The sequence below is a fragment of the Notolepis coatsorum genome (assembly GCF_963971535.1).
Source record: "Notolepis coatsorum genome assembly, chromosome: 9".
In the NCBI taxonomy this organism is placed as follows: domain Eukaryota; kingdom Metazoa; phylum Chordata; class Actinopteri; order Aulopiformes; family Paralepididae; genus Notolepis; species Notolepis coatsorum.
In genome coordinates this window covers 49,287,186-49,315,035 of record NC_140173.1, presented here as the reverse complement: position 1 = coordinate 49,315,035, position 27,850 = coordinate 49,287,186, and the positions used below count along the sequence as shown (strand labels likewise).

The 27,850-nt window shown below is 44.4% G+C and overlaps 1 protein-coding gene across 2 annotated transcripts; it reads left to right on the top strand.

Moving 5' to 3' along the window:
- Nucleotides 1-2,787: 2,787 nt before the first annotated feature.
- LOC311233947 (lysophosphatidylserine lipase ABHD12) lies at nt 2,788-26,659 on the top strand. 2 transcript variants are annotated; one of them, XM_084321007.1, is made up of 13 exons: nt 2,788-2,986; nt 6,853-6,974; nt 7,072-7,177; nt 7,387-7,506; nt 8,878-8,908; nt 9,011-9,056; nt 10,681-10,801; nt 11,532-11,569; nt 12,406-12,485; nt 12,594-12,676; nt 14,065-14,143; nt 21,472-21,593; nt 26,291-26,659. In XM_084321007.1, the coding sequence occupies exons 1-13, from the start codon at nt 2,898-2,900 to the stop codon at nt 26,310-26,312; spliced, it is 1,059 nt and encodes a 352-aa protein (XP_084177133.1). In that variant the 5' UTR covers nt 2,788-2,897; the 3' UTR covers nt 26,313-26,659. The 2 variants fall into 2 exon arrangements, with proteins under 2 accessions (XP_084177133.1, XP_084177132.1); XM_084321006.1 differs by having other exon boundaries at nt 10,672-10,801.
- Nucleotides 26,660-27,850: the final 1,191 nt, after the last annotated feature.

Genomic DNA, 27,850 nt, shown 5'->3' with positions numbered 1-27,850 from the left:
GGCGTTCCACATTGATGTGGCATAATTGCGAAACGTGTTTAGTCCCTTGTTTGAGCCGAATCTGGGTTTAACATGATTTGTTGAGCTTCCTCTGGTGTTGTGGTCGTGGTATTCACTGACCTTTGGGAAGTATTTTGACATGTACATGGGTACCTTAGTCGTATAGTGTATCTTGTAGACCAGGCCCATTGCAAGTTGCTGTACTCTGTCGTCTACTCTAAGCCATCCTAGGTTGTCAAAGTGGGCAGGGGTGAGGTGGGTTCTAGGGGTAAGGTCAAGTAGAAGTCTGACCAGTTTGTTTTGTGATGTTTGTAATCTTGTTTTTAGCGCCTTTTTTCTGTGCTTTGGTACCATGAGGTGCAAGCATAGTCGTAGTACCCTTGAATGAGTGCTCCTGCCAGAGTCCTGTCTGTTCTGGACTATGGACATGTGATTATAGACATGCAGCTTCCACTCGTAGACTACAGCAGCCCTTAGACTCTGTATATCAGCCATCAGATTTATCACCGGTGATAGTAGACGAGATTTGCACTGGCATTGGTTTCTATATAAAGCCATGATTATTTGGAGATTGTCCAAATTACATTACTTCGTTATTGGGAATGGAGCTCTGGACCATATGATACAAGAACAAAAGATTGGCTTACACCCAAAGAAGTGCCTATAAGTTTATACTGAACTTGGCAGCTTTTGTGCTCCTGCATCGTGGCACGGAATTAGGTGCCCAGGCATAGGCGGCGGGTGAGCTGGACATTAGGGTAGGCTATAGATGGGATAAGACTCGCGTGGAGCGCGCAACATTTTTTCTTTTTCTTTTTTGCTTGCACGCAAACGGTGCACACAAACGGTGCTGTCCAGGTTCTGATTTCATACAATACACACACCCACTAGGCTACTACAGCAAGCCCCACTCATTTCATATAGTGCAAATTAATTGTTCAAATGAAGGCATCCAATATGATTAACCATTGTCTTACCTTAATCATTAAGGTAAGACAATGGTTAGTTGGATACAGCAACTCTGAGTCCGCTTCACATTGAAAGTGATCTCACAGACAAACTTAAAGCAGAAAAGATAATTGATCGCATTTTTTTTTGTTGCATTAAGCCTTAATGCAACAAAAAAAAGCCTTAATGCAACAACAAAAAAATGCGATCAATGATCTTTTCTGCTTTAAGTCACTTTCAATGTGAAGCGGACTCAGAGTTGATTGTCTCTCCTGGCGCATATTGTTGTTCTTCTTAGCCAGTTTCGGATGCGCCTCATTGGGAAAGACCGTTCACAAGTTGCGGTGCCGACGGCAATGAAGGAAACGTTTTCCGTAATTTGGATCTCATCATGCTTTAAAAACAATGTACATAGTAGCTCTAAAAAGTTTCCACGGTTTGATTAACTCTGACTCAGTCTCATCATGCCCTCGTAGAGCAAGCCCTTGGCCTCAGGTGATCTGTGTTATGCCCAGGCGGCATGTAACTTGGAATGGAGTTCCAGGTCTTGGCAGCTCTCACGGAGAGGGCTGATTTGCTAAATGTACTTGTCCTTAATGGAACAGCCAAGTCACCCGGTACAACAGTTCTGGTGAACCTGGAGGTGAAAAATCGGAAAGTGGGGGTGGGGCTAGACCATGGAGGATTTTGAAGACCAGACTGGCATCGGTTAGTTTGATGATGCGGCGTGATTGGTTACTGCCTGCAGTCTGGAATGTTAAACGGCCACCACACCTACTGCCATTGACACCTTGGTTGGCCGACCCTTGCGTATTGTCACCACCGGGCTGCAGCAGCCCACACACACACACAATATCGTAGCCTAGGCTGCCTATAATAATGCGCAGACTGGGGCTGCTGGTTTGGGTCGGCATAGCCTAGCCTGGCCTTACATACCCACCGCCTATGTGCCCAGGTTAGGTGTGCAGGGGTCGATTTGTAACCGAGCAGGTCACCACAATCTGTAATTGTTTTTAAATTGTGTTTGAATGTTTTAAAATATTCAGTTTAATTAGTACAGTGCTGTTTATATATTTTTATTATTTATTTATTTATTTAAAATAATGTATATAAATCATTTTTATATATATGATGATGATAAATACTCGACGGCATTGACAATTCATGTAAACAATTCCAAAATAAAGATTGGATGAATGAATGTCTGTCAAATTAACATGGGGGGTATGCTATTCTTGACTATTGCAACTGCTATATGGTCAAAGTAAAAGTTAAGGCTTCAATATGATGCTTGCTATGACAGAGCCGGTGATCGATTGGTCTACGTTTATGGTCCCCAGAGTTTGCACTGAATTAGGAAAGTCTGCCCGACACATGGAATGTTTTGCAAAGCACCTTAAAACGCAATACTTTAGTATCCATTGTTGATCCGTTTAAATCTATAATGGCCAACCATTTAATCTCAGTCTGTAATTGTTTTGATTGATTTTCTCTTTTTGTTTCTATATTGTTTTGTATTATGTATTGTTCCTCTCTATAGCATTGTAAATGAGAGCCTGCTCTCAATGATCTTTCGAGATTAAATAATGATTGAACAATAATTATTCTAGTCTAGGTTCCGGACTAGTTGACGCAGGGTCCCACGCAGGGTCCAAGAGGCGGCGACTGGCGCGCTGTGTTTAAGATGGACCGGGGATTACTATTGTGAGGCATTTGGACAAACTACACGGAGCCCCGGTGCGTCCTTAAGTTAACCCACACGGCCCCTCCTTCGCCTGGATAACAAACTGTATACACACTGTACTTTAACCTAATGACCAACTTCCGCATTCACGGTTCAGTTCGGTATTTAGGTTCGTCAGGTATTCAGCCTTTTCAAACCTCTCTGGCCGGTGTTGATTGGCTATAATAACATTACAAAAAACACTGAGCAGGGACGTGCGTATAAAATGAGGAAAAGAGCTACTGAAGCTGAACCAGGTGCCTCCGAGTCCCAGGTGCAGGAAAAAGCCAAAGGCTTGAAGGAGTCACCAAGATCGTAAGTGAATTGCATTTATTTGACACTGATTGTTTGCCTAGTTAGTAGTGGAGCGGCTGCGGGGTTCGTTGCTCATGGGACGGGGTTGCACGGCTCTGTGAGCAGAAGCACGCGCACGCACATGCACGGATGTGCACGCGCGTGCACACAGGAATGCGCTGCACTCGACTGACAGCGGTTCGCCTATAGCTTATTAACAGCGGAAGAGTGCTGCCGAGTGCTTCCGCGTTTTCCCTGATTGGCTTTGACACGCCCCGCGGCGGAGCGGAGCGGCAGAGTTTGCGGCATTATGTAGCCGTAATCCCCAATGTTTTTCATTCGACGCTTAGCTCAACTGGCAGCGCTGCCGTGCTGTGGATCCTGCGGTCCATTGGTGACAAGTTCAATTCCCTTCAATTTTTTATTTAATTTTTTTTAAACGTGCATTCTTTCGCCGGTTAAGTTTAGGCATGTTAACTTTAAGCATTGTTTCGGAGTTGGTTATGTTTTTTTTTTTTGATCACATTTTTTATTATTATTCACATGAAACAAGACAACACATTAACCACAATCACAATACATAGAACTTCACAAGAAAATAACAAAAACAATAATAATAATACAGACTAACAATTATACAGACAAAGAGAAAAGAAAACAGAGTTCAACCTTCTAAATTTTAATTCCAAGGGGTACTATCTAATAAATGGTCTTTCCCAGTGTTCAGCCCCGATTCCCGGCCGTGTGACCCTATATTAATAAAACGTACATCTCCAATCCACCACAAGGACCATTTTTTGAGAACACGACCCGAAAACAGAGCAATGAACCTTCATAAAAAAAAAAAAAAAAACTGTAGAGGTGTTCCATAGACTCACAGAGACCGTGTAAAAGTGGCCAAACAGTGAAGAAATAGTTAAATAGCTGCCCCCCCATAATATCCCCAGCTAAACTCAAGATGACAAGACAAAAGACAAGACAGACAAAACATTTCCTCCTCCCCCTCCCAAGAGACCGCCGGACTCACCCGAACACGCACCTCAACCCCGCTCAGCCGCACACTGCGGTCTTTACCTTCTCAGCTGCTGCGAACCACAGGTCAATTCCAGCCTGCCCTACCCCAATCACCCGGGCTGTGGATATCTCAAGATAAATCACATCCAATAGAGTTAGGGAGGAGTTGGTTATGGTTAAGGTTAGGAATTGTTTCGGAGTTGGTTAAGGTTAGAAGGGTTAAGTTTAGGCGCTGTTAAGGAGCTGGTTAAGGTTAGAGTTTGTCTTAGAGAATGGCAATAGACAGCCTATTTCCGCGCTGCAGCTCTCTCGCGCTGCCGCGGTCACATGGGCGTCATGGCCAATCAGAGAAAACGCGGAAGCACGCGACGCACTCTTCCGCTGTTAATAAGCTACACGCCACCGGTTCCTAGGCAGCGAGCGCGAGCGAACTGGAGGCGCGTGTCCGAGTGTGTCTGTGTGTGTTACCGAGATGCATCCAGCTGCAGGACCGCAGAACCCATACGAGGCTCCTCCCACTAAGACACTCTCAGGACCGCAACACTCTCAGGACCCATACGAGGCTCCTCCCACTAAGCAGGCATGCGTTCTTCATGGGACGGGGGTGCACTACGTGCAAGCCCAGATAAGTACTCGCTATTTGCATATCAATAGCGCCGGTCGTCAGGTGTGTTAAATACGTTCTCAGATACATTCACACCTAACTTGTTGTGAATGACATGTGTTACATTCCATTCGTAGAGGCAATTAGGCACTGTCTGTAGTCTGTGCTCAAGCGAGGGGACATTAAATGCGCATTCGCGGGAGCGCGCGCACGCGCCAGGAGCGCGAGTGCACGTGGCGCCATTAGGTGCGTGCAATCCCAGTTGATTTCAATAACGCACCACTGCCACTAAGACACTCTCAGGACCCTCGCTCCCATTGGCTGATTTGGGTCACGTGACCGTCACAGGGTCACGTGACCGTCCCACCCAATGGCTGAATTGGAGTATTGCACCGTGCGGGATTGATTGATTGATTGATTGATTGATTGAAAACTTTATTAACAGATTGCAGAATGGGTACAGTGACCGACCGTCACAGGCCCGGATGCGTGTATGCTTTCCCCAACGCAGTTGTGTTTCCGCGTTCCCGTTTTGCGCTCTGATTGGCCAGGTCATGTGATGTGACATGTGCGCCAATCGTGGGACAGGAAGTTCTGCGCCTATTTCCGGGTCTAACAGCCTGCAAACTACCTGGCGTTCTATCGCCATGCTCTAAGACAAACTCTAACCTTAACCAACTTCGAAAGAGTGCCTAAGCTTAACCGTCGAAAGAAGGGCAGGCATTCTATCGCCATGCTCTAAGACAAACTCTAACCTTAACCAACTTCGAAAGAGCGCCTAGAAGCTTAACCAGTGTAGAAACTTGCGGTCCCACAATTGGCGCAGGCCAATCAGAGACGCGGAAACATACAGGCGGCCCGGATTGATTGATTGATTGATTGATTGAAAACTTTATTAATAGATTGCAGAATGGGTACAGTGACCGTCACAGGCCCGGATTGATTGATTGATTGATTGATTGATTGAAAACTTTATTAACAGATTGCAGAATGGGTACAGTGACCGTCACAGGCCCGGATTGATTGATTGAAAACTTTATTAACAGATTGCAGATGGGTACAGTGACTGTCACAGGCCCGGATTGATTGATTGATTGATTGATTGATTGAAAACTTTATTAACAGATTGCAGAATGGGTACAGTGACCGTAACATGCCCGGATTGATTGATTGATTGATTGATTGATTGATTGATTGAAAACCGGGCCTGTGACGGTCACTGTACCCATTCTGCAATCTGTTAATAAAGTTTTCAATCAATCAATCAATCAATCAATCCGGGCCTGTGACGGTCATTGTACCCATTCTGCAATCTGTTAATAAAGTTTTCAATCAATCAATCAATCAATCAATCCAGGCCTGTGGCAGTCACTGTACCCATCTGCAATCTGTTAATAAAGTTTTCAATCAATCAATCAATCAATCCGGGCCTGTGACGGTCACTGTACCCATTCTGCAATCTGTTAATAAAGTTTTCAATCAATCAATCAATCCCGCACGGTGCAATACTCCAATTCAGCCATTGGGTGGGACGGTCACGTGACCCAAATCAGCCAATGGGAGCGAGGGTCCTGAGAGTGTCTTAGTGGGAGGAGCCTCGTATGGGTTCTGCGGTCCTGCAGCTGCATACTATTGGAGTTACCTGGAAGCACACAGGGGCAAAGCAGCCTGCGATTCTTGACCAATAAAAAGTGTTTAGGGGCGGGACTCGGCCGCGTAATGGCTCAACTAGAGACACAGCGAGCGAATATTTGAGGGGTGAGCGACATCGCTGCTCAGTTCGCTGTCGCTCGCGGCAGGTCAGGATAGTCTGGTTGAAACGAATACATTTTAATCACTTTTCCTCGCTCGCTCGCGTCGCTGCCTGTCAGGAAGGGGTGTCAGGAAGGGGTGTGATGCGCCAATTCGCTAAGTACCCAGTACCCACCTGGCTACTTTGCATAACAATAATAGCGCAGGTCGTCAGGTGTGTTCAAATATACATTCTCAGATACATTCACACAAAACTTGTGAATGAAATGTGTCGTCCACTGGGGCTCATACATTTCTTCTGTCTTCACCCACCCCAAGTCAATTGGTGATGCAACACATCTGCCAAATTTGGTGCTTTTATCACAAAATGAACAATTGGTCTGATATGTTGAGCTATGCCGCCCCACTATAGAGAGATCTACTGTATGTATGGCTACGCGCCCCGTGTCTGGGATGTTTGCAAATGTGCTACAGTAAGAACTTGTCTTCCCCCCCCCCCCTTCTCTCTCTCTCTCAGGTCCAAATGGTGGTTCTGGCTCAAATTCTGTGTATTGGCAGGCTTGGTCATTTACCTTGTGGGGCCTTTTATGCAGGCAACATTCCCTCTGATCATAAAACACCTTGTGCATTCCCACAGACGTGAGTTACTTCACTTCTCCTGTCATTTAAAATAAACAAGACACAATTAGTACTTTTTTAATGGCACCATACCCCCCCCCCCCCTCTCTGTTTTCAGTCAGGGTTCCATTCATTGTTGACCTTGGCCGACCTGAAGAACTCTCCCTCAATCACACTATCAACATGTACCTGTCATCAGAGCAGGGTGTCTCCCTGGGTGTATGGTGAGTAGCTTTTCCACTACATGGTAACTGCTCTGAAATAGAGATATTCAAGTAATGTACAAATACCTCAAAAACACACGGTGTGTGTGTATAAACTTGATTATAAAAAATAAACATGATTTGATTTTAATTTGAAGACACATGCTTACCAGTATATCTCTATGTCCAGTATATCTCTAGTAGTGAGCTTTTCCTCTGCATTCTTTAAGGCACACTGTCCCAGAAAGCAAGTGGAAAGAGGCTCAGGGGAAGGACCTAGACTGGTACCAGAGTTCTCTGGGCGACGGCAGTCCAATCTTCATATATCTCCATGGCAATACAGGCTCAAGGTACAAATTAATACTTTTGTAGAGATCTCGTTCACTGAGTGTAGGAAGAAAGATTTGCAGTGCCCCAGCAAACACTCGTCCGACGGCAACGTGACATCAATGTGATGGAAACGTGACGGCAAAGTGACAGCAATGTGACAGCAACGCGACGGCAATGTGATGGCAACGTGACGGCAAAGTGACAGCAACGTAACAGCAACGTGACAGCAACGTGACGGCAATGTGACAGCAATGCAACGTCGTATCCCTGGCTCAAAACAAGGCAGTTATGACTTAACTTAAAGAGTTATCTTTAATGAACATCATAGATCAAATAGATGACTCAATACCAACAACACAAATATTACTACTAATATCCATAATATAGAGGACATCATATTGAAAAATGGTCTCGCAATCTCGTTGACGGAACGTCACAGCAGGACGCGATAAACATGCGTAGGGCACATCCATGATGTCTGTTGGATTTTCGCTTTGGAACTATATTTCTCGCTGTATCTGGCAGGGGTGTACAGAGTACCCAGAAATTATACTTAAGTGAAAGTATGGGTACCGTCTCAAAATCGTACTCAAGTAAAAAAGTTTCTATTTTGAAATGTACTTAAGTACTAAAAAGTAAGTAAAAACCTTTTTTTTTATTGCAAGGGATACTGTAGACCAGGGGTCTCAAACTCATTCCATCGTGGGCCAAGTTTTCATTTGAACTACACATTGCACCAGGTGAGTTAGTTGAAGAGGTGAGCCAATTAGTGAAATCATCAGCTGGTGTTTAGGCAAGGCTGGAATGAAACCAAGCATACACTCACACAAGGACCGATCAGCATGGGCGGGTTAATTTTCCATTGATGGGGATTTGATTGGCTGTTTTTAAATAAAGTGCGTTAACGTTAGTTCGGCCAGAGAAACAAATATACTAATTAAAATGGTTGGACTTACAAGATTTGTACTTTTGTAGGTCTGCATTTTAAATGTAAGGAGTAAAAAGTATATATTTTTTTCTCTGAAATGTAATTGAGTAAAAGTACATGTACAAAAAAGTATTTTACACCCCTGGTATCTGAACATCGTGGGAACCGAAGACATCCTAACTAGGGACATACAACGTGAACGTGTTTGCTGGGACTCTACATATTTAATTGTTAATCATTAATCCTAATAGATCATTATGCATTATAAGTGTACTCTGTAACCAGACTAATTTACATCCGAGTTGGGGTTAGTTGCTGATTTTGAAACAAATTATATGACAAGTAGGCGACATCAGAAGCTCTTGTAGTACCATAATAAAGACACTATGCTGCAGCTGTAAATGCCTTCAGAAAGCCTTTGGTCGCTGCCTGCTCTCAGTGACTCATCCCTTCATTCAAACAGGGCAGCCCCTCATCGAGTGGGAGTAGCGAATGTGAGTGATCACCACTGCATGAACCTCTAAGGCTATAAATTATGTGTCGCTTTGGCTTCAGTGGCCGATATGATGATGATAAATGTATATTTGTGTCGACAGATATTGAGTGCACTTGGTTACCATGCTCTGGTTATGGACTACAGAGGTAGGTAAAGTCTTATTATTTACCCGGTGACTCGCCTGCTTCTTTTCAGCAACTCTGTGCGTCATAGCAAGACAAAATACCTTGTAAAACGCATGTCTGAAGACAGTAGCGGACTTAGGCATGGGCAACATGGGCACCCAGGGTAATAAAAAATACATAATAAATACATTTATTATACTGTATATTTTGTATTATATTCAAACTGTTGTTTGAAATGCAATCGTTTAATAAAAGTATTTGTTTGATACAGGATTTGTCCAATGTTGCCTTAAATTATGCGATAGTTTAAGGGTGAAACTTGCGCCTTAGGGAAGGTTCACCCAGGGCGGCACTTAACACATTGGTTGCCATAAACGAGTTACGCCGTTTTCGGCTGCTATGCGTTGAACGGCAACAACGGCGTAAGCTGTTTTTGAAATCAATATTTCATTTTTTCGCCATGGCATTCATAATTCATCCAGCCAACCTCCGGTGCTGCAGCGGGACCCTGAATGAGATTGCAACGCCTCAATACCGCCGCCTGGTGGATGGTCGGGCGAGTTACACTCTCTAAACCGGAAGTTGTGATCGGTGCATCGAGGAAATCTCTCCAGCAGTAATATCTTGCTACGGGACTACAGACAAACACTGGCGTGCATATGGATCGCTTCCATAACGCAATAATCGATATGATTTCGGCGTTTATGGCGCCATACAAACCGGAAATGGATCTAGGCGATCGGCGTCAAATAATTGGGATCTTTTTCTTCCAGTCTCATCGGCGAACGGTAAGAGGACAGTAACGTTATTTTCAGCCCGAATAATAGACGACCCCCGCCCCCCCTTTCCTCCACGCATGATGAAGCATAATGTATACCGATCATATACATTTTAATTTTTTAATATAGCGTGTATAGGAAAGAAACGGCAATCGATAATCTATCATATGCGTTTGGGCCTATAACTAGCGTTTTTGGAATTACAGCAGAAAAGCTTATAAACATACTTATATTCAAGACGGTATTAACACAACAATGTATGAATGAAAAAATATAACGTTCCCACATCCGGAACGATAGATAATCGATGTTGAATGGGCCATAGTAATGTCAATATAGCAATACAATTTTAAAAGTTATAGCCCTGCAAAGAAGGTAAACATCTCCATAGGCTTTCAACGGTGGCAGACTGGCTATATTGATGGATATAACCCATGGCGGACAATGTGTTAAGCTGGGAATGCCACTGTCTGAAGAGTTTCAACAGCTTTGATATTTTTACGTTCTCAAATGTTCTTTACCTACTGTTTGATTTTGCAGAACAAGGAAATTATGTTTTTGTTTTTTTCGTTTCCAAATGTACATTTGGGCCATCTGTATAATTTTAATTCAGTAGAATCGTGTTTTTTCCACCTTGCCCTGTGTAATCAACCCAAAATTGACATTTCCCCATAAAAGTTAAAGACAAACTTAAACATGATCACACTGATCATACTTTAACTTTTATGGGGAAATGTCATCTTTGGGTTGATTTGCACAGGGCAAGGAACAGATACGTTTGCACTCATGGAATTACACTCATCCAATCACAGTGCGAGATGTTTCTGGTTGAAACTGACGCCAGAAGCTCTTGTCAGGCTTTGCAGATTCCACTGGGGTGCCTACTGAGGCCGGCCTGACAACCGACGCCCTCTACCTGTACGGCTGGGTTAAGGCGCGCAGTGGGAGCAGCCTGGTCATCATGTGGGGACACTCTCTAGGCACTGGGTAAGAACAGAAAAGGATACTTAATTTAAACCTAAATTCTTTTTTATTTTTGCATATAATCTCACACATACGGTATCCCAAAACGATGAACAGCTTTACACACAGTTTTGACAATTATTGAAAGTTAATAAGTTTGACTTATGTCCACCAGTGATGTCATTGGAGGACACAGAATCATTGTGTTGTGTTAATTACAGCTCGGTGAAATGATGCAGTTGAAAAAGTGTCAATCATGTACAAATGGATTGTAATGGATTGCTATTTTTTCATCTTGAATTTAATTGAATTGGTGGATCCACAATATTACTGGGATTTTAAAATAAAGCCATAACAATTAATGTAAACTTGATCTCAATTACAAGCACTCTAGACAGCATATGGTTAATATTTGCCATTTACCTCAGCTAGATCAGTGCTATTCGTTTTTGTGATGAAAATAATAAGATTAATAATCCATTATAATCCAGACATGAATGGAGAAAAATCATGTTTATCTTGAAAAGTCAGATTGAGAATTCAAATAAAATGACATTATATCTAAAAAGCTTTCAAAACGTCTTCTTACAAGTTCTGTAATGTTTTTCCTTTGAAAATTGATAAAACATAAAACTTTTAGATATAGTGTAAATGTAGACATTGATAAAGTCTTACATAATAGTTCATTAAGCAAACATAATATTTGAGACATGAACTCTGAATGATATTTCTTAATGACATTTGATCTCTGCAGGGTGACTACTAATACTGCAGTTGAATTGATGGAGCAAGGTGAGTTTTGCTGAATACATCAATTACGACATTATGACAATCGTATATATAAAAATAATTTAAAAAAAGATTGTCTGTAGGCGGCTGGGTGGCGCAGCGGACATTGTGCTCGTCACCAACGCAAGAGACACCGGGTTCGAATCCGGCTGTCGGCGGTGCCTCCGGCTTGGCCCGGCCGTCATACTAACTCAATTGGCAGAGTCAGCGGGTGGAAGTCGATGGGTGGTAATCTGGACGTTGTGGACAGCGACTCCTACAGGTCGGTTGGGGGACGCCTGCACAGCAGAGACAGGAAAATGGTGGGGGTAGTGTGAGCCTCCCACACGTTACACCTCGCCAATGAGAGTCCGCGCTGGCAGGTGAAAAGATGTGACAGGCTGCCTCCTCGTGTACCGGAGGGGACACGTGATGCAAGGCTTCTATCCTCCCTACAACCGACCAGTGGGGGGCATATGCGAGCAATGTTCAAGACAGGGGAGGGGAGAATTGGAAACACAAAATTGGGATGGGAGAAAAATAGAAAATAAGGAGAAAAAGTGGATAAAAAAAAAATAAAGGTTGTCTGTGAAAAAATGTGTAAAGTCTGGAGTACAAAGATGATTTTAAAATAGCGGGTTGTAGTATCATAGGTGGGAGTTGTTGCTGAAATAACATCCTTTATCAAAAAGACAATTGCATTTGTTTTGTGTGAGAAAATGTTTCAGCCATATGTCTTTTGGAATGTTTTCTCAAAATTACATCTTGTAACTCTGTAGAACACCATAGCTTTCAATGGCGAGTGGTTAGTTTGTGAGGATGCATTGTAGACAAACATTGGCCGTCTTCACTTTCATCAGGTGTGGTCATTGACGGGGTAATAATCGAGGGTGCGTTCCCACACGTCCGACGGGAGGACGCCCTTCATCCCCTTCGCTGGGTGAGATGGAACATGACTCCTGAGATTTAATATTGCGCTGAAGCCATCCATGTAGCTTCATTCACCTACTACCTTTTCTAACTTCTCATTCTTAACTTGTATGTTAAGCTTTATGCAGATTTTCCAAGCTTCGGGGCGTTTGTCGCGGACCCAAACCTTGACCGCGATATTGTCCTCCCCAACGATGAAAAGTAAGTTTTATGCGGTTATGTTTTATGCGGTTAAGCTCTTATCCGATGGCAATGCCACACGACGATGTGTAAATGGGGTCAAAATCTTGTTGAGGAAGTATGAACCCAACGTAAGATGAAGTATGAACCCAACGTAAGATGAAGTATGAACACAACGTAAGCTGAAAGATGAAGTATGAACCCAACGTAAGCTGAAAGATGAAGTATGAACCCAACGTAAGATGGAGTATGAACCCAACGTAAGCTGAAAGATGAAGTATGAACCCAACGTAAGATGAAGTATGAACCCAACGTAAGCTGAAAGATGAAGTATGAACCCAACGTAAGCTGAAAGATGAAGTATGAACCCAACGTAAGCTGGAAGATGAAGTATGAACCCAACGTAAGAAGGAAGATGAAGTATGAACCCAACGTAAGATGAAGTATGAACCCAACGTAAGATGAAGTATGAACCCAACGTAAACTGAAAGATGAAGTATGAACCCAACGTAAACTGGAAGATGAAGTATGAACCCAACGTAAGATGAAGTATGAACCCAACGTAAGCTGAAAGATGAAGTATGAACCCAATGTAAACTGGAAGATGAAGTATGAACCCAACGTAAGATGAAGTATGAACCCAACGTAAGATGGAAGATGAAGTATGAACCCAACGTAAGCTGAAAGATGAAGTATGAACCCAACGTAAGCTGAAAGATGAAGTATGAACCCAACGTAAGCTGAAAGATGAAGTATGAACCCAACGTAAGATGAAGTATGAACCCAACGTAAGCTGAAAGATGAAGTATGAACCCAACGTAAGCTGAAAGATGAAGTATGAACCCAACGTAAGCTGTAAGATGAAGTATGAACCCAACGTAAGATGGAAGATGAAGTATGAACCCAACGTAAGATGGAAGATGAAGTATGAACCCAACGTAAGATGAAGTATGAACCCAACGTAAGATGAAGTATGAACCCAACGTAAGATGAAGTATGAACCCAACGTAAGATGAAGTATGAACCCAACGTAAGCTGAAAGATACTTCTTTGCATAGCGATCTAAATTGTAGGCTTTGCACATCATGTAAACAACAAGTGAAACAGAGACTGTTTGATTAATCACTTATGAACATATGGTATACAGATTTCTTTCTTTCCTCCTTCTTCTCATCATTTAATCACTTTATTTATTCATGTATTTTACTCTACTAAGATTAAAATGACCTTCCCTCAACTAAATAGTGTAGCTTTAAATGCTCACATGGCGGAGATCCTCTGAGATCCACAGCAATATGTTGTTCATGAGATGCTGTATGCTCCTGAAATAATGAACAGAAATGTCACACGCAGTTAGTAACTAACTACACTGAAACAACTCAAAATAACCGATCCTCTCAATTCTGCAGTTTGAGGAAGATGAGCAGCCCCCTCCTGATTCTCCACTCGGAGGACGACCACTTGGCACCCATTCACACAGCACGACAGGTGGGAGAAGCTTTTGAGAAACGACATCTTTTTAAACCCTTATTTATCCAGGAACGTTGACCAAGACATCATCCTCCCCGTTCTCATATTTATATTTATATCTGGTGATAATTTGGATAACTAAGTTATCTAACTTAGAATTTCATACATATATAGTATACACATAACTTATTTGACGCCTGATGAAGCTTTGTTCCATGAAATTAATTTCAAGCCCAAATTGTACATTGTGTAACTATAATTTTTTATTTTATTTATTTAACCAGGTAAGTCATTAAGAACAAATTCCTATTTACAATGGTGACCTGGCAAAAGACCTGTTGAGGGATAGGGGGCAGGGGGTAAAACAGAGCAAGATTAAAAACAAGGTAAAACATGGTAAGACAAACGGAGCAAAACAAAACGGCTCTAACAATGAGATGGGTACTTGATTATCTTCTGGGAGTGTCCCCCAGTGGCTGGTTTCTGGGTGTCGGTTGCTGCGAAACTACCCGTATTGTTTGAGATTAATGTCCCTCCCTTTTTTTTTATTTGGTGTCGTCACTTATGGAAACACAAAGTTGCCAGCTATGCGCTGGAAACTCCCTCATTCACTTGTTCTGAGAGCATAGACTTTGATGTATTTGGACATTGTGTATTTAGAGCTTTGGACGGAGAGAACAAGGCAACAATTGCAATGTGGATGGGTCTGGCAGTGCAGTTGAAACTAGGGATGCTCGATATTGGCTTTTTTACCGATACCGATATTCCGATATTGTCCAACTCTTAATTTCCGATACCGATATCAACCGATATCAACCGATACCGATATATGCAGGGTTTCCCACCCCAAAAAACGGAATAATTTCAGTTAACTAATCATTTCACTGGATATATATATAACAAATATTGTTATTGTTTTTTTCTTTTTTTAAACCGATACCGATATTTTCCGATATCACATTTTACTGCCGATATCGGCCGATAATATCGGACATCCCTAGTTGAAACCCATTATAGACTCGGGTAAAGATGGTGGTGGTGGCTTGGACCTGGTGGGGGGGGGGGGGGGGGTCTCATACTTATGTAGTCCTTATTATATGTTTTTAATTGTTAAGAATTCCATACACAATCGGACAACACAATGAGACAAAGGAACAGCACAGCAGAGCTTCAAATATAATGCACTGTTTTATTTCCAGCCACGGCCTGGGGAAGTAGTTCAGGGTGACGAGAAGATGACACACATTCATCCTCTCACACGTGGGAACGGCCCTGTGCAGCTCCATGCTTCTACTGTAGGCCACTAAGCAGCTCCATCATCCTACTGTAGGCCACTAAGCAGCTCCATCATCCTACTGTAGGCCACTAAGCAGCTCCATCATCCTACTGTAGGCCACTAAGCAGCTCCATCATCCTACTGTAGGCCACTAAGCAGCTACATCCTACTGTAGGCCACTAAGCAGCTACATCCTACTGTAGGCCACTAAGCAGCTCCATCCTACTGTAGGCCACTAAGCAGCTACATCCTACTGTAGGCCACTAAGCAGCTCCATCATCCTACTGTAGGCCACTAAGCAGCTCCATCATCCTACTGTAGGCCACTAAGCAGCTACATCCTACTGTAGGCCACTAAGCAGCTCCATCCTACTGTAGGCCACTAAACAGCTACATCATACTGTAGGCCACTAAGCAGCTACATCCTACTGTAGGCCACTAAGCAGCTCCATCCTACTGTAGGCCACTAAACAGCTACATCATACTGTAGGCCACTAAACAGCTACATCATACTGTAGGCCACTAAGCAGCTCCATCCTACTGTAGGCCACTAAACAGCTACATCCTACTGTAGGCCACTAAGCAGCTCCATCCTACTGTAGGCCACTAAGCAGCTACATCCTACTGTAGGCCACTAAGCAGCTCCATCCTACTGTAGGCCACTAAGCAGCTACATCCTACTGTAGGCCACTAAGCAGCTCCATCCTACTGTAGGCCACTAAACAGCTACATCATACTGTAGGCCACTAAGCAGCTCCATCCTACTGTAGGCCACTAAGCAGCTACATCCTACTGTAGGCCACTAAGCAGCTCCATCCTACTGTAGGCCACTAAGCAGCTCCATCCTACTGTAGGCCACTAAGCAGCTCCATCCTACTGTAGGCCACTAAACAGCTACATCCTACTGTAGGCCACTAAGCAGCTCCATCCTACTGTAGGCCACTAAGCAGCTCCATCCTACTGTAGGCCACTAAGCAGCTCCATCCTACTGTAGGCCACTAAGCAGCTACATCCTACTGTAGGCCACTAAGCAGCTACATCCTACTGTAGGCCACTAAGCAGCTCCATCCTACTGTAGGCCACTAAGCAGCTACATCCTACTGTAGGCCACTAAGCAGCTACATCATCCTACTGTAGGCCACTAAGCAGCTACATCCTACTGTAGGCCACTAAGCAGCTCCATCATCCTACTGTAGGCCACTAAGCAGCTCCATCCTACTGTAGGCCACTAAGCAGCTACATCCTACTGTAGGCCACTAAGCAGCTCCATCCTACTGTAGGCCACTAAGCAGCTACATCATCCTACTGTAGGCCACTAAGCAGCTCCATCATCCTACTGTAGGTCACTAAGCAGCTCCATCATCCTACTGTAGGCCACTAAGCAGCTACATCCTACTGTAGGCCACTAAGCAGCTCCATCCTACTGTAGGCCACTAAGCAGCTACATCCTACTGTAGGCCACTAAGCAGCTCCATCCTACTGTAGGCCACTAAGCAGCTACATCCTACTGTAGGCCACTAAGCAGCTCCATCCTACTGTAGGCCACTAAGCAGCTACATCCTACTGTAGGCCACTAAGCAGCTACATCCTACTGTAGGCCACTAAGCAGCTCCATCATCCTACTGTAGGCCACTAAGCAGCTCCATCCTACTGTAGGCCACTAAGCAGCTCCATCCTACTGTAGGCCACTAAGCAGCTCCATCCTACTGTAGGCCACTAAGCAGCTCCATCATCCTACTGTAGGTCACTAAGCAGCTCCATCATCCTACTGTAGGCCACTAAGCAGCTACATCCTACTGTAGGCCACTAAGCAGCTCCATCATCCTACTGTAGGCCACTAAGCAGCTCCATCCTACTGTAGGCCACTAAGCAGCTACATCCTACTGTAGGCCACTAAGCAGCTACATCCTACTGTAGGCCACTAAGCAGCTACATCCTACTGTAGGCCACTAAGCAGCTCCATCCTACTGTAGGCCACTAAGCAGCTCCATCCTACTGTAGGCCACTAAGCAGCTACATCCGACTGTAGGCCACTAAGCAGCTCCATCCTACTGTAGGCCACTAAGCAGCTCCATCCTACTGTAGGTCACTAAGCAGCTCCATCCTACTGTAGGCCACTAAGCAGCTCCATCATCCTACTGTAGGCCACTAAGCAGCTCCATCCTACTGTAGGCCACTAAGCAGCTCCATCCTACTGTAGGTCACTAAGCAGCTACATCCTACTGTAGGCCACTAAGCAGCTCCATCCTACTGTAGGCCACTAAGCAGCTACATCCTACTGTAGGCCACTAAGCAGCTACATCCTACTGTAGGCCACTAAGCAGCTCCATCCTACTGTAGGTCACTAAACAGCTACATCCTACTGTAGGCCACTAAGCAGCTCCATCCTACTGTAGGTCACTAAGCAGCTACATCCTACTGTAGGCCACTAAGCAGCTACATCCTACTGTAGGCCACTAAACAGCTACATCCTACTGTAGGCCACTAAACAGCTACATCCTACTGTAGGCCACTAAACAGCTACATCCTACTGTAGGCCACTAAGCAGCTACATCATCCTACTGTAGGCCACTAAGCAGCTCCATCCTACTGTAGGTCACTAAACAGCTACATCCTACTGTAGGCCACTAAGCAGCTACATCCTACTGTAGGCCACTAAGCAGCTACATCCTACTGTAGGCCACTAAGCAGCTACATCCTACTGTAGGCCACTAAGCAGCTACATCCTACTGTAGGCCACTAAGCAGCTCCATCCTACTGTAGGCCACTAAGCAGCTACATCCTACTGTAGGCCACTAAGCAGCTCCATCCTACTGTAGGCCACTAAGCAGCTACATCCTACTGTAGGCCACTAAACAGCTACATCCTACTGTAGGCCACTAAGCAGCTACATCATACTGTAGGCCACTAAGCAGCTCCATCCTACTGTAGGCCACTAAGCAGCTCCATCCTACTGTAGGCCACTAAGCAGCTCCATCATCCTACTGTAGGCCACTAAACAGCTACATCCTACTGTAGGCCACTAAGCAGCTCCATCATCCTACTGTAGGCCACTAAGCAGCTACATCCTACTGTAGGCCACTAAGCTGCTCCATCCTACTGTAGGCCACTAAGCAGCTCCATCATCCTACTGTAGGCCACTAAGCAGCTCCATCATCCTACTGTAGGCCACTAAGCAGCTCCATCATCCTACTGTAGGCCACTAAGCAGCTACATCCTACTGTAGGCCACTAAGCAGCTACATTCTACTGTAGGCCACTAAGCAGCTACATCCTACTGTAGGCCACTAAGCAGCTACATCCTACTGTAGGCCACTAAGCAGCTCCATCCTACTGTAGGCCACTAAGTAGCTACATCCTACTGTAGGCCACTAAGCAGCTACATCATACTGTAGGCCACTAAGCAGCTACATCATCCTACTGTAGGCCACTAAGCAGCTCCATCCTACTGTAGGCCACTAAGCAGCTCCATCATCCTACTGTAGGCCACTAAGCAGCTCCATCCTACTGTAGGCCACTAAGTAGCTACATCCTACTGTAGGCCACTAAGCAGCTCCATCCTACTGTAGGCCACTAAGTAGCTACATCCTACTGTAGGCCACTAAGCAGCTCCATCCTACTGTAGGCCACTAAGCAGCTCCATCCTACTGTAGGCCACTAAGAAGCTCCATCCTACTGTAGGCCACTAAGCAGCTACATCCTACTGTAGGCCACTAAGCAGCTACATCCTACTGTAGGCCACTAAGCAGCTACATCCTACTGTAGGCCACTAAGCAGCTACATCCTACTGTAGGCCACTAAGCAGCTACATCATCCTACTGTAGGCCACTAAGCAGCTACATCCTACTGTAGGCCACTAAGCAGCTACATCCTACTGTAGGCCACTAAGCAGCTCCATCCTACTGTAGGCCACTAAACAGCTACATCCTACTGTAGGCCACTAAGCAGCTCCATCATCCTACTGTAGGCCACTAAGCAGCTCCATCCTACTGTAGGCCACTAAGCAGCTCCATCCTACTGTAGGCCACTAAACAGCTACATCCTACTGTAGGCCACTAAGCAGCTCCATCCTACTGTAGGCCACTAAACAGCTACATCCTACTGTAGGTCACTAAGCAGCTCCATCATCCTACTGTAGGCCACTAAGCAGCTACATCCTACTGTAGGCCACTAAGCAGCTACATCCTACTGTAGGCCACTAAGCAGCTCCATCCTACTGTAGGCCACTAAACAGCTACATCCTACTGTAGGCCACTAAGCAGCTCCATCATCCTACTGTAAGCCACTAAGCAGCTCCATCCTACTGTAGGCCACTAAGCAGCTCCATCCTACTGTAGGCCACTAAACAGCTACATCCTACTGTAGGCCACTAAGCAGCTCCATCATCCTACTGTAGGCCACTAAGCAGCTCCATCATCCTACTGTAGGCCACTAAGCAGCTACATCCTACTGTAGGCCACTAAGCAGCTACATCCTACTGTAGGCCACTAAACAACTACATCCTACTGTAGGCCACTAAGCAGCTACATCCTACTGTAGGCCACTAAGCAGCTCCATCCTACTGTAGGCCACTAAGCAGCTCCATCATCCTACTGTAGGCCACTAAGCAGCTTCAAAATACTGTAGGCCACTAAGCAGCTCCATCATCCTACTGTAGGCCACTAAGCAGCTACATCCTACTGTAGGCCACTAAGCAGCTACATCCTACTGTAGGCCACTAAGCAGCTCCATCCTACTGTAGGCCACTAAGCAGCTACATCCTACTGTAGGCCACTAAGCAGCTCCATCCTACTGTAGGCCACTAAACAGCTACATCCTACTGTAGGCCACTAAGCAGCTCCATCCTACTGTAGGCCACTAAGCAGCTACATCCTACTGTAGGCCACTAAGCAGCTACATCCTACTGTAGGCCACTAAGCAGCGCCATCCTACTGTAGGCCACTAAGCAGCGACATCCTACTGTAGGCCACTAAGCAGCTTCATCCTACTGTAGGCCACTAAGCAGCTCCATCATCCTACTGTAGGCCACTAAGCAGCTCCATCCTACTGTAGGCCACTAAGCAGCTCCATCATCCTACTGTAGGCCACTAAGCAGCTACATCCTACTGTAGGCCACTAAGCAGCTACATCCTACTGTAGGCCACTAAGCAGCTCCATCCTACTGTAGGCCACTAAGCAGCTACATCCTACTGTAGGCCACTAAGCAGCTCCATCCTACTGTAGGCCACTAAACAGCTACATCCTACTGTAGGCCACTAAGCAGCTCCATCCTACTGTAGGCCACTAAGCAGCTACATCCTACTGTAGGCCACTAAGCAGCTACATCCTACTGTAGGCCACTAAGCAGCGACATCCTACTGTAGGCCACTAAGCAGCGACATCATACTGTAGGCCACTAAACAGCTACATCCTACTGTAGGCCACTAAGCAGCTACATCATACTGTAGGCCACTAAGCAGCTCCATCATCCTACTGTAGGCCACTAAGCAGCTACATCCTACTGTAGGCCACTAAGCAGCGACATCATACTGTAGGCCACTAAGCAGCTACATCCTACTGTAGGCCACTAAGCAGCTACATCCTACTGTAGGCCACTAAGCAGCTCCATCATCCTACTGTAGGCCACTAAACAGCTACATCCTACTGTAGGCCACTAAGCAGCTCCATTCTACTGTAGGCCACTAAACAGCTACATCCTACTGTAGGCCACTAAGCAGCTCCATCATCCTACTGTAGGCCACTAAGCAGCGACCTGGAGTGGATTTGACGCTAGTTGCTGAGGGAGGTAAAGCGTTACTCTGGGCTTTCCCCAGGATTTTCAAACAAGATGGTGCTGAGTCTCAACTAGGGGGTGGTCCCGAGGGGGGCTGCACCATGCATGTCCTCATTAATCTGGTAGTGAGCGTTCCAGGTCCCGGAAACTGGAAATCCAACGGCAACATGTGCCGGTTTGTTTCCTCTCTTGCTTCCAGTTCCGGGACCCCCGAAGCTGGCTTCGATTAATTCAGTGTGAGCGTGGCGCTGTATGTTTGTGTGGGTGTGACTCTTAACTCTACCTGGTGTCCTTCTCAGCTGTATGAAATAGCCAGGAGCACCCAGGATCCGGACGGAGTCAGGATGGCAGAGTTCGAAGGCTCTCTCGGATACCTGCACAATGGATTATATAGAGACCCTCGGCTTCCTGGCATCATACAGTGAGGAAACCTTTCACTTAACACTTTGATTACAATTGTATTTTTTTAATAGTTAAACCTAAACCTATTAACACTTTAATCGCCGAAGACGCTGTTCAGCGTCTTTCCCCGCCATGCTCATTCTGCCGAAGACGCTGGACAGCGTCTTTGATATCAATATTTCAAAAATCTGTGATCGAAATCATATTTCTCCCCCGGAGACATGAGATGTACTGTTGAGCCCCTCTCAACTCTACAACGGTTCAAGAGCGCCATCTGGTGGCCGATCGGCGGATCGCCCAGGGCAGAAACAGGAAGTGGAAGCTGGTGCTCATTTCAATTTGGTCCGATCACTCGCTAATAGTCCCAGGACTCGAGCTGATCACAACGGATAGTGATCCGTTACCAATAACTCGATAAACAACATGATTTGGACGTATATACTATTATACAACCTGGAAATGGATCGGATATTTCGACATCCCATAATAGAAAAAATTCTGTTCCACGCTCATCTCCCAACGCTACGAGGAAGCTACGGTGAGTTTCAGCGTTATTTGTTAACGTCTTCAATACTAACTGCTCTAATGATCATATCACCCACACTAGATGAATGATATAACGTTGCCCACGGAATTATAAACGACCCCCCCCCCATCCGGTCAACATCAGATCATACGTAGTAACTCCTAGAAGCATGTACAGTTGACATTTTTTTATCTCGCACAGATTCCTACCAAACTGTATTTGATCATCAATATAATGCATTTAGGGCTATAAATCAAGTTCTGGAGAAAGCTGCAGAAAACGATAAAAACATACTTATACTTTAGACCGTATTTTAGTATGAATATGTGAATGAAAAAGTATAACGTTGCTACACCCTGAACAATAGATATAGGACGTTGAATGGGCCATAGTAATGTCAATTTAGCAATTAAATTTAAAAAGTTATAGCCCTGCAAAGAAGGGGAACTTCTCCATGTTAAATAGGGCTGGCGAGGGATGGTAAATTATGAATTTAACCCCGGCGATCAAAGTGTTAAAGCTCAATTCACGATTGCGGTATGGCCTGTTATACTGGCTTTGTTTACATAGTGATTCATTGAAAATCTCTACTCCGAAACATGTTGTCTGAGCCTTTGATACAAGCATGTGACGGCTAAACAGAATTTTCCATGTAAACATCGGAATAATGATACAGCGATTAGCTCCATTACAGACTGCTTACTGGCAATAAATAAATGGATGAGTAAGAACTTCCTGAAACTAAACGAGAACAAAACTGAAATTCTAATTATCGGCTCCAAAACTAAAAAAGAAACATTAATAAAGAACCTGGGGGGACTAACCCCTTGGATCAAATCTGAGGTCACTAGTCTTGGGGTTATCATAGATTCAGAACTGAACTTCAATTCTCATATTAGCAAAGTGACGAAAACATCGTTCTTCCATCTCAGAAATATAGCAAAAGTACGACCATTTATTAATCAGAACGATGCTGAGAAGCTAATTCATGCATTCATATCTAGCCGGTTAGACTACTGTAATGCACTTTTCACAGGTCTCCCTAAGAAAACCACAGAGAGGCTTCAGCTAATCCAAAACTCTGCAGCCCGACTGCTAACTAGAACCAAAAGGAGAGAGCACATTAGTCCAGTCCTAGCCGCTTTACACTGGCTTCCTGTAACATTTAGAATTGACTTTAAGGTCCTTCTCCTTACATACAAAGCTCTAAATGGACAGGGACCTAGCTACATCGCCAACACTCTAATAAATTACACACCAGCAAGAACACTGCGATCATCAGCTGCTGGACTACTAGAGGCTCCCAGAAGCAGTCAAAAGAGGATCGGTAATGCAGCCTTTATCAACTATGCCCCAAAACTATGGAACAAACTACCCCAAAACATCAGGGAAGCCAACTCGCTAGACATCTTTAAAAGACAGCTTAAAACCTATCTCTTTGCTCAGGCATTTCACTGATAGATATCTGCTACCACCTAGTGGCAAGAGGAAACATCAGGGATATCCTGACACAACTTGTATTTATTCTTACCCTGCCTACTCTTTTACACTGCCTATCAAATTCATGTGTCGGTTATTGCACTTTTTACTTCTTACTGATGACTATTTTTAAACTGAATCATTTTAAACTATTCTTATTTATTGCTAGATCCAAATGTGAAACACTGCGGGTTGTGACGCACACACACACAGTCACACACACACAGTCACACACACACACACACACAATCACACACAAACACACACACACACCGACATACACACATACACACACACACACACAGACATATACACACACACACACACACACAGTCACACACAGACACACACACACCGAGTTGTAGTAGCGTTGTAGTTGTAGATCTAGGTTAACTGTGTCCTGGTAGATCTAGGTTAACTGTGTCCTGGAGTAGAGTAGTAGTAGATCTAGGTTAACTGTGTCCTGGAGTGGTAGTTGTAGAGTAGATCTAGGTTAACTGTGTCCTGGAGTAGAGTAGTAGTAGTTGTAGCGTTGTAGTTGTAGATCTAGGTTAACTGTGTCCTGGTAGATCCAGGTTAACTGTGTCCTGGAGTGGTAGTTGTAGAGTAGTAGTAGATCTAGGTTAACTGTGTCCTGGAGTAGTAGTTGTAGAGTAGTAGTAGATCTAGGTTAACTGTGTCCTGGAGTAGTAGTTGTAGAGTAGTAGTAGCTGTAGTAGTAGTAGATCTAGGTTAACTGTGTCCTGGAGTGGTAGTTGTAGAGTAGCGTTGTAGTTGTAGATCTAGGTTAACTGTGTCCTGGAGTAGATCTAGGTTAACTGTGTCCTGGAGTGGTAGTTGTAGAGTAGTAGTAGCTGAAGTACAACCACACACACACACACACAACACAATAAACACACATACACACTAAACAACGATGCATACAGGATTATTTATGACTATTTTTAAACTGAATCATTTTATTCTTATTATTTGCTAGATCCAAATGTGAAACACTGTGATTATTTGTTCATGAACTACAGGAGTATTACTGAATAGAGAGCCTATTAGGATGCTAGATCCTAATGTGAAACACTGTGATTTGCCATATCTTGCTATGCTCGCTCATGCCTGTATTTTTTATGTCCGTTCTATTTTATAATTTTTTGACTATTTTTAAACTGAATCATTTTAAACTATTTTTACTATTTGTGTTACTGAAAACTGTAAGCGGAGAGCCTATTGGGATGCTAGATCCTAATGTGAAACACTGTGATTCTACCCGTCTATCTTTTTATGCTCGCTTATGCCTGTATTTTTTACTGTTGTGAAGCACTTTGAACTGCAACCTCTGTATGAAAAGTGCTATACAAATAAAGTTATTATTATTATTATTAATAAAAGAAACCTATGTCGAGTTGTGACGGGCCAAGAGTGTTCTAAAAAGGTCTTCAGGAACATGTGTATGTAAACAGAGCCAAGATTTAGATCACATCTTTAACACTTTAACACCAACTATATGTGCGGTGCAGGGGGAAGGCTAAGAGAATCATCAAGGACTCCAGCCACCCGAACAACTGCCTCTTTGAACTGCTGCGGTCAGGCAAGCAATACCGGAGTCTTAAGGCGAGCACAGAAAGACTCAGAAGGAGCTTCTATCCCCAGGCCATCAGGCTGCTCAACGAACAATAAACACTATGCAGCAACCATCAAATGCACACAGCACACACATCCACACGCACACACTCACTTTAAACGGGCAACTCACTGCAGCACCCACTTTACACACTTTAGAACACCTAAACACACTTTACACTTTATATTTATTGGTAAAGGATTTGCACTACAACTCGCACACCTTACTGTAAATTGTACCTAAATTGTACCTCATCCCATTTCTGCTCTGCACTATATAGTATTGTATATTAGTACATTGCATAGTATATTGTATATTGTATGGTAACTCAGTTACTTCTATTCTGCATCGAACATTGTACATATGTCTATACTGAACACTGTGAACTCTATTTTTACTTCTATTTTACATGCTATACTATTTTATTTCATACTATCTTGTCTAACACAGTCTCTGGAGCGAAACAGTAAGAAGCATTTTGTATAAAAGTATTCTGTACTTCTGTATGACAACTATTAAAGAAACTTGACCTTGAACTATGTCAGCTTTCTTTTATTCCGATGTTTACATGGAAAACTCTGTTTAGCCGTCACATGCTTGTATCAAAGGCTCAGACAACATGTAGAGAGTAGAGATTTTCAATGAATCACTATGTAAACAAAGCCAGCTCTCAGTTTATGAGAAAGGGTTCCTATTCACAGAATGGCTTTCTGTCTACAGCCTGCCGGCTGTGGAACTCTCTGCCCAGGGCCATCCAAAACTCCCCAACTATTGCTGTCTTCAAGAGGGGTGTGAAGTGACATCTGCAACAATAGGTTGCAGTGGGTGCTTGGCCACCACTCTTGAAGAATAGGAACATGACATGCTGTAATGAGGCTCTTTCAGAAAATGGTGTTGTCTATTTTATCTACTTGTTGTATCTATCTTATCTTCTTAACTCTTTCTTTGTGATTTATTGTATTCTTCTTGGGACCATGTTGGAAACAAGTCGACTTTCACATGTTATCCTTGTACCCCTTGTTTTTATACTTTTGTATAAATTGTATGTACTAAATAAAAATCAAATCAAATCATGTCTCCGTTATCTCTTCAACAGGCAATTTGTGGAGTCCTTGTAATGCAGGGAAGAGTCTTGGAACGGAAGGCTTCTCAGACCTCAGGGGAAGGCCGCAGAGCACTGAATGACACTTTGTGAAAGAAAATAATTCCTTAAGGAACATTTTAGGCATTCTTCAAATTGTGGAGGAAAGCTTGCGGGAACCCTACTGATTCCAGTGATATTAATGAAGAAATCAAGATACTGTGAGTTGTGCTTTGTGAACTATTGTAAACTACGGTTCATTGAGTTCTGTTTTTACTTGTGACAATCATTGGTAATAGAACGGTGTTGTCGGGGGCATGCTTTATGGTAGGGACTGTGGGGATATGTCCCTACCGCGTTTTTTTTTAATTATTATTATCTCCCCCCCCCCCCCCCCCCCCCCCCTCCTTTTTCCGATTTTTCTCCCATCCCACTGTTAGTCGTTATGCCAATTCCCAACCCCCTTCCTGGTTGTTGCGCACTCCCCCCTACTGTTGGTCCGGGAGGCCGGAGACTGTCGCATGCTTTCCTCCGACGCATGTGCAGCCAGCCAGCAGCCAGCCTGGCAGCGCAGATTTTCACCGGGAGAGTGTAACGTGTGGAAGGTCACACTACCTCCCTCCAGATCCTACCCTCGCTGTGCAGGCGCCCCGACCGAACTGTAGGGGTCGCTGTCCACAACGCCCAGGACCCACCCATCAGCTTTCCCACCCCTAACACTGCCAATGGACCTGTCTCAAAACCCTGCCCTCTTTTCTTGATCCTCCAATCACAGCTGTCGCTTACCTCTGACTTCAAGTCAGAGGTAAGCGACAGCTGGAGGATCAAGAAAAGGGGCAGGGTTTGAGACAGGTCTAACGACCAGCCAAGCTGATAGCAACGCCGAGAGCTGGATTCGAACCCAGCGTCTCCAGCGTTGATGGCGAGCGCCATAGAACTAGAACCTTAGAACTAACTTAGAGACAGGGCGGTAAGGTGGCGTAGCGGAGATTGCGTTCGTCACCAACCCCGGAGCTGTGAGCTGGATTCGCCTGTTCGAATCCAGCTCACAGCTCCGGGGTTGTCACCAGCTTGGCTGGCCGTTCACACTAATACAATTGGCTGTATTAGAGGGAGGGAGAAGCTGGCGGGGTGGGTCCGGGTCGTTGTAAACAGCGACTCCTACAGTTCGGTCGGGGCGCCTGCTAAGCGCGGATAGGACCTGAGTGGGATAGTGTGATCCTTCCACACACTACGCCCTCTCAGGGAGGATCCGCGCTGCCAGGTGAAAAGAAGCGGTTGATTGGCTGGACGTGTGTCGGAGGAAGCACGTGATAGCCTCCTCTCCCAGATGATCTGACTGTGGGGGGTAAGTGCGCAGCGACCAGGAAGGGGATTGGGAATTGGCATACGACTAACATTGGGATGGGAGAAAATCGGAGGAAAATGGAGGGGGAAAAAAGATTTAAAAAAAAAGAACTAACTTAGAGACAAGAGCAGCACAATATAAATACAAGTTGTTGTGAAGAAGTATATCCATTGCTTTAAATAATTCAATATGGACAATGGCATGTATAATGAAACACAAACATTAAA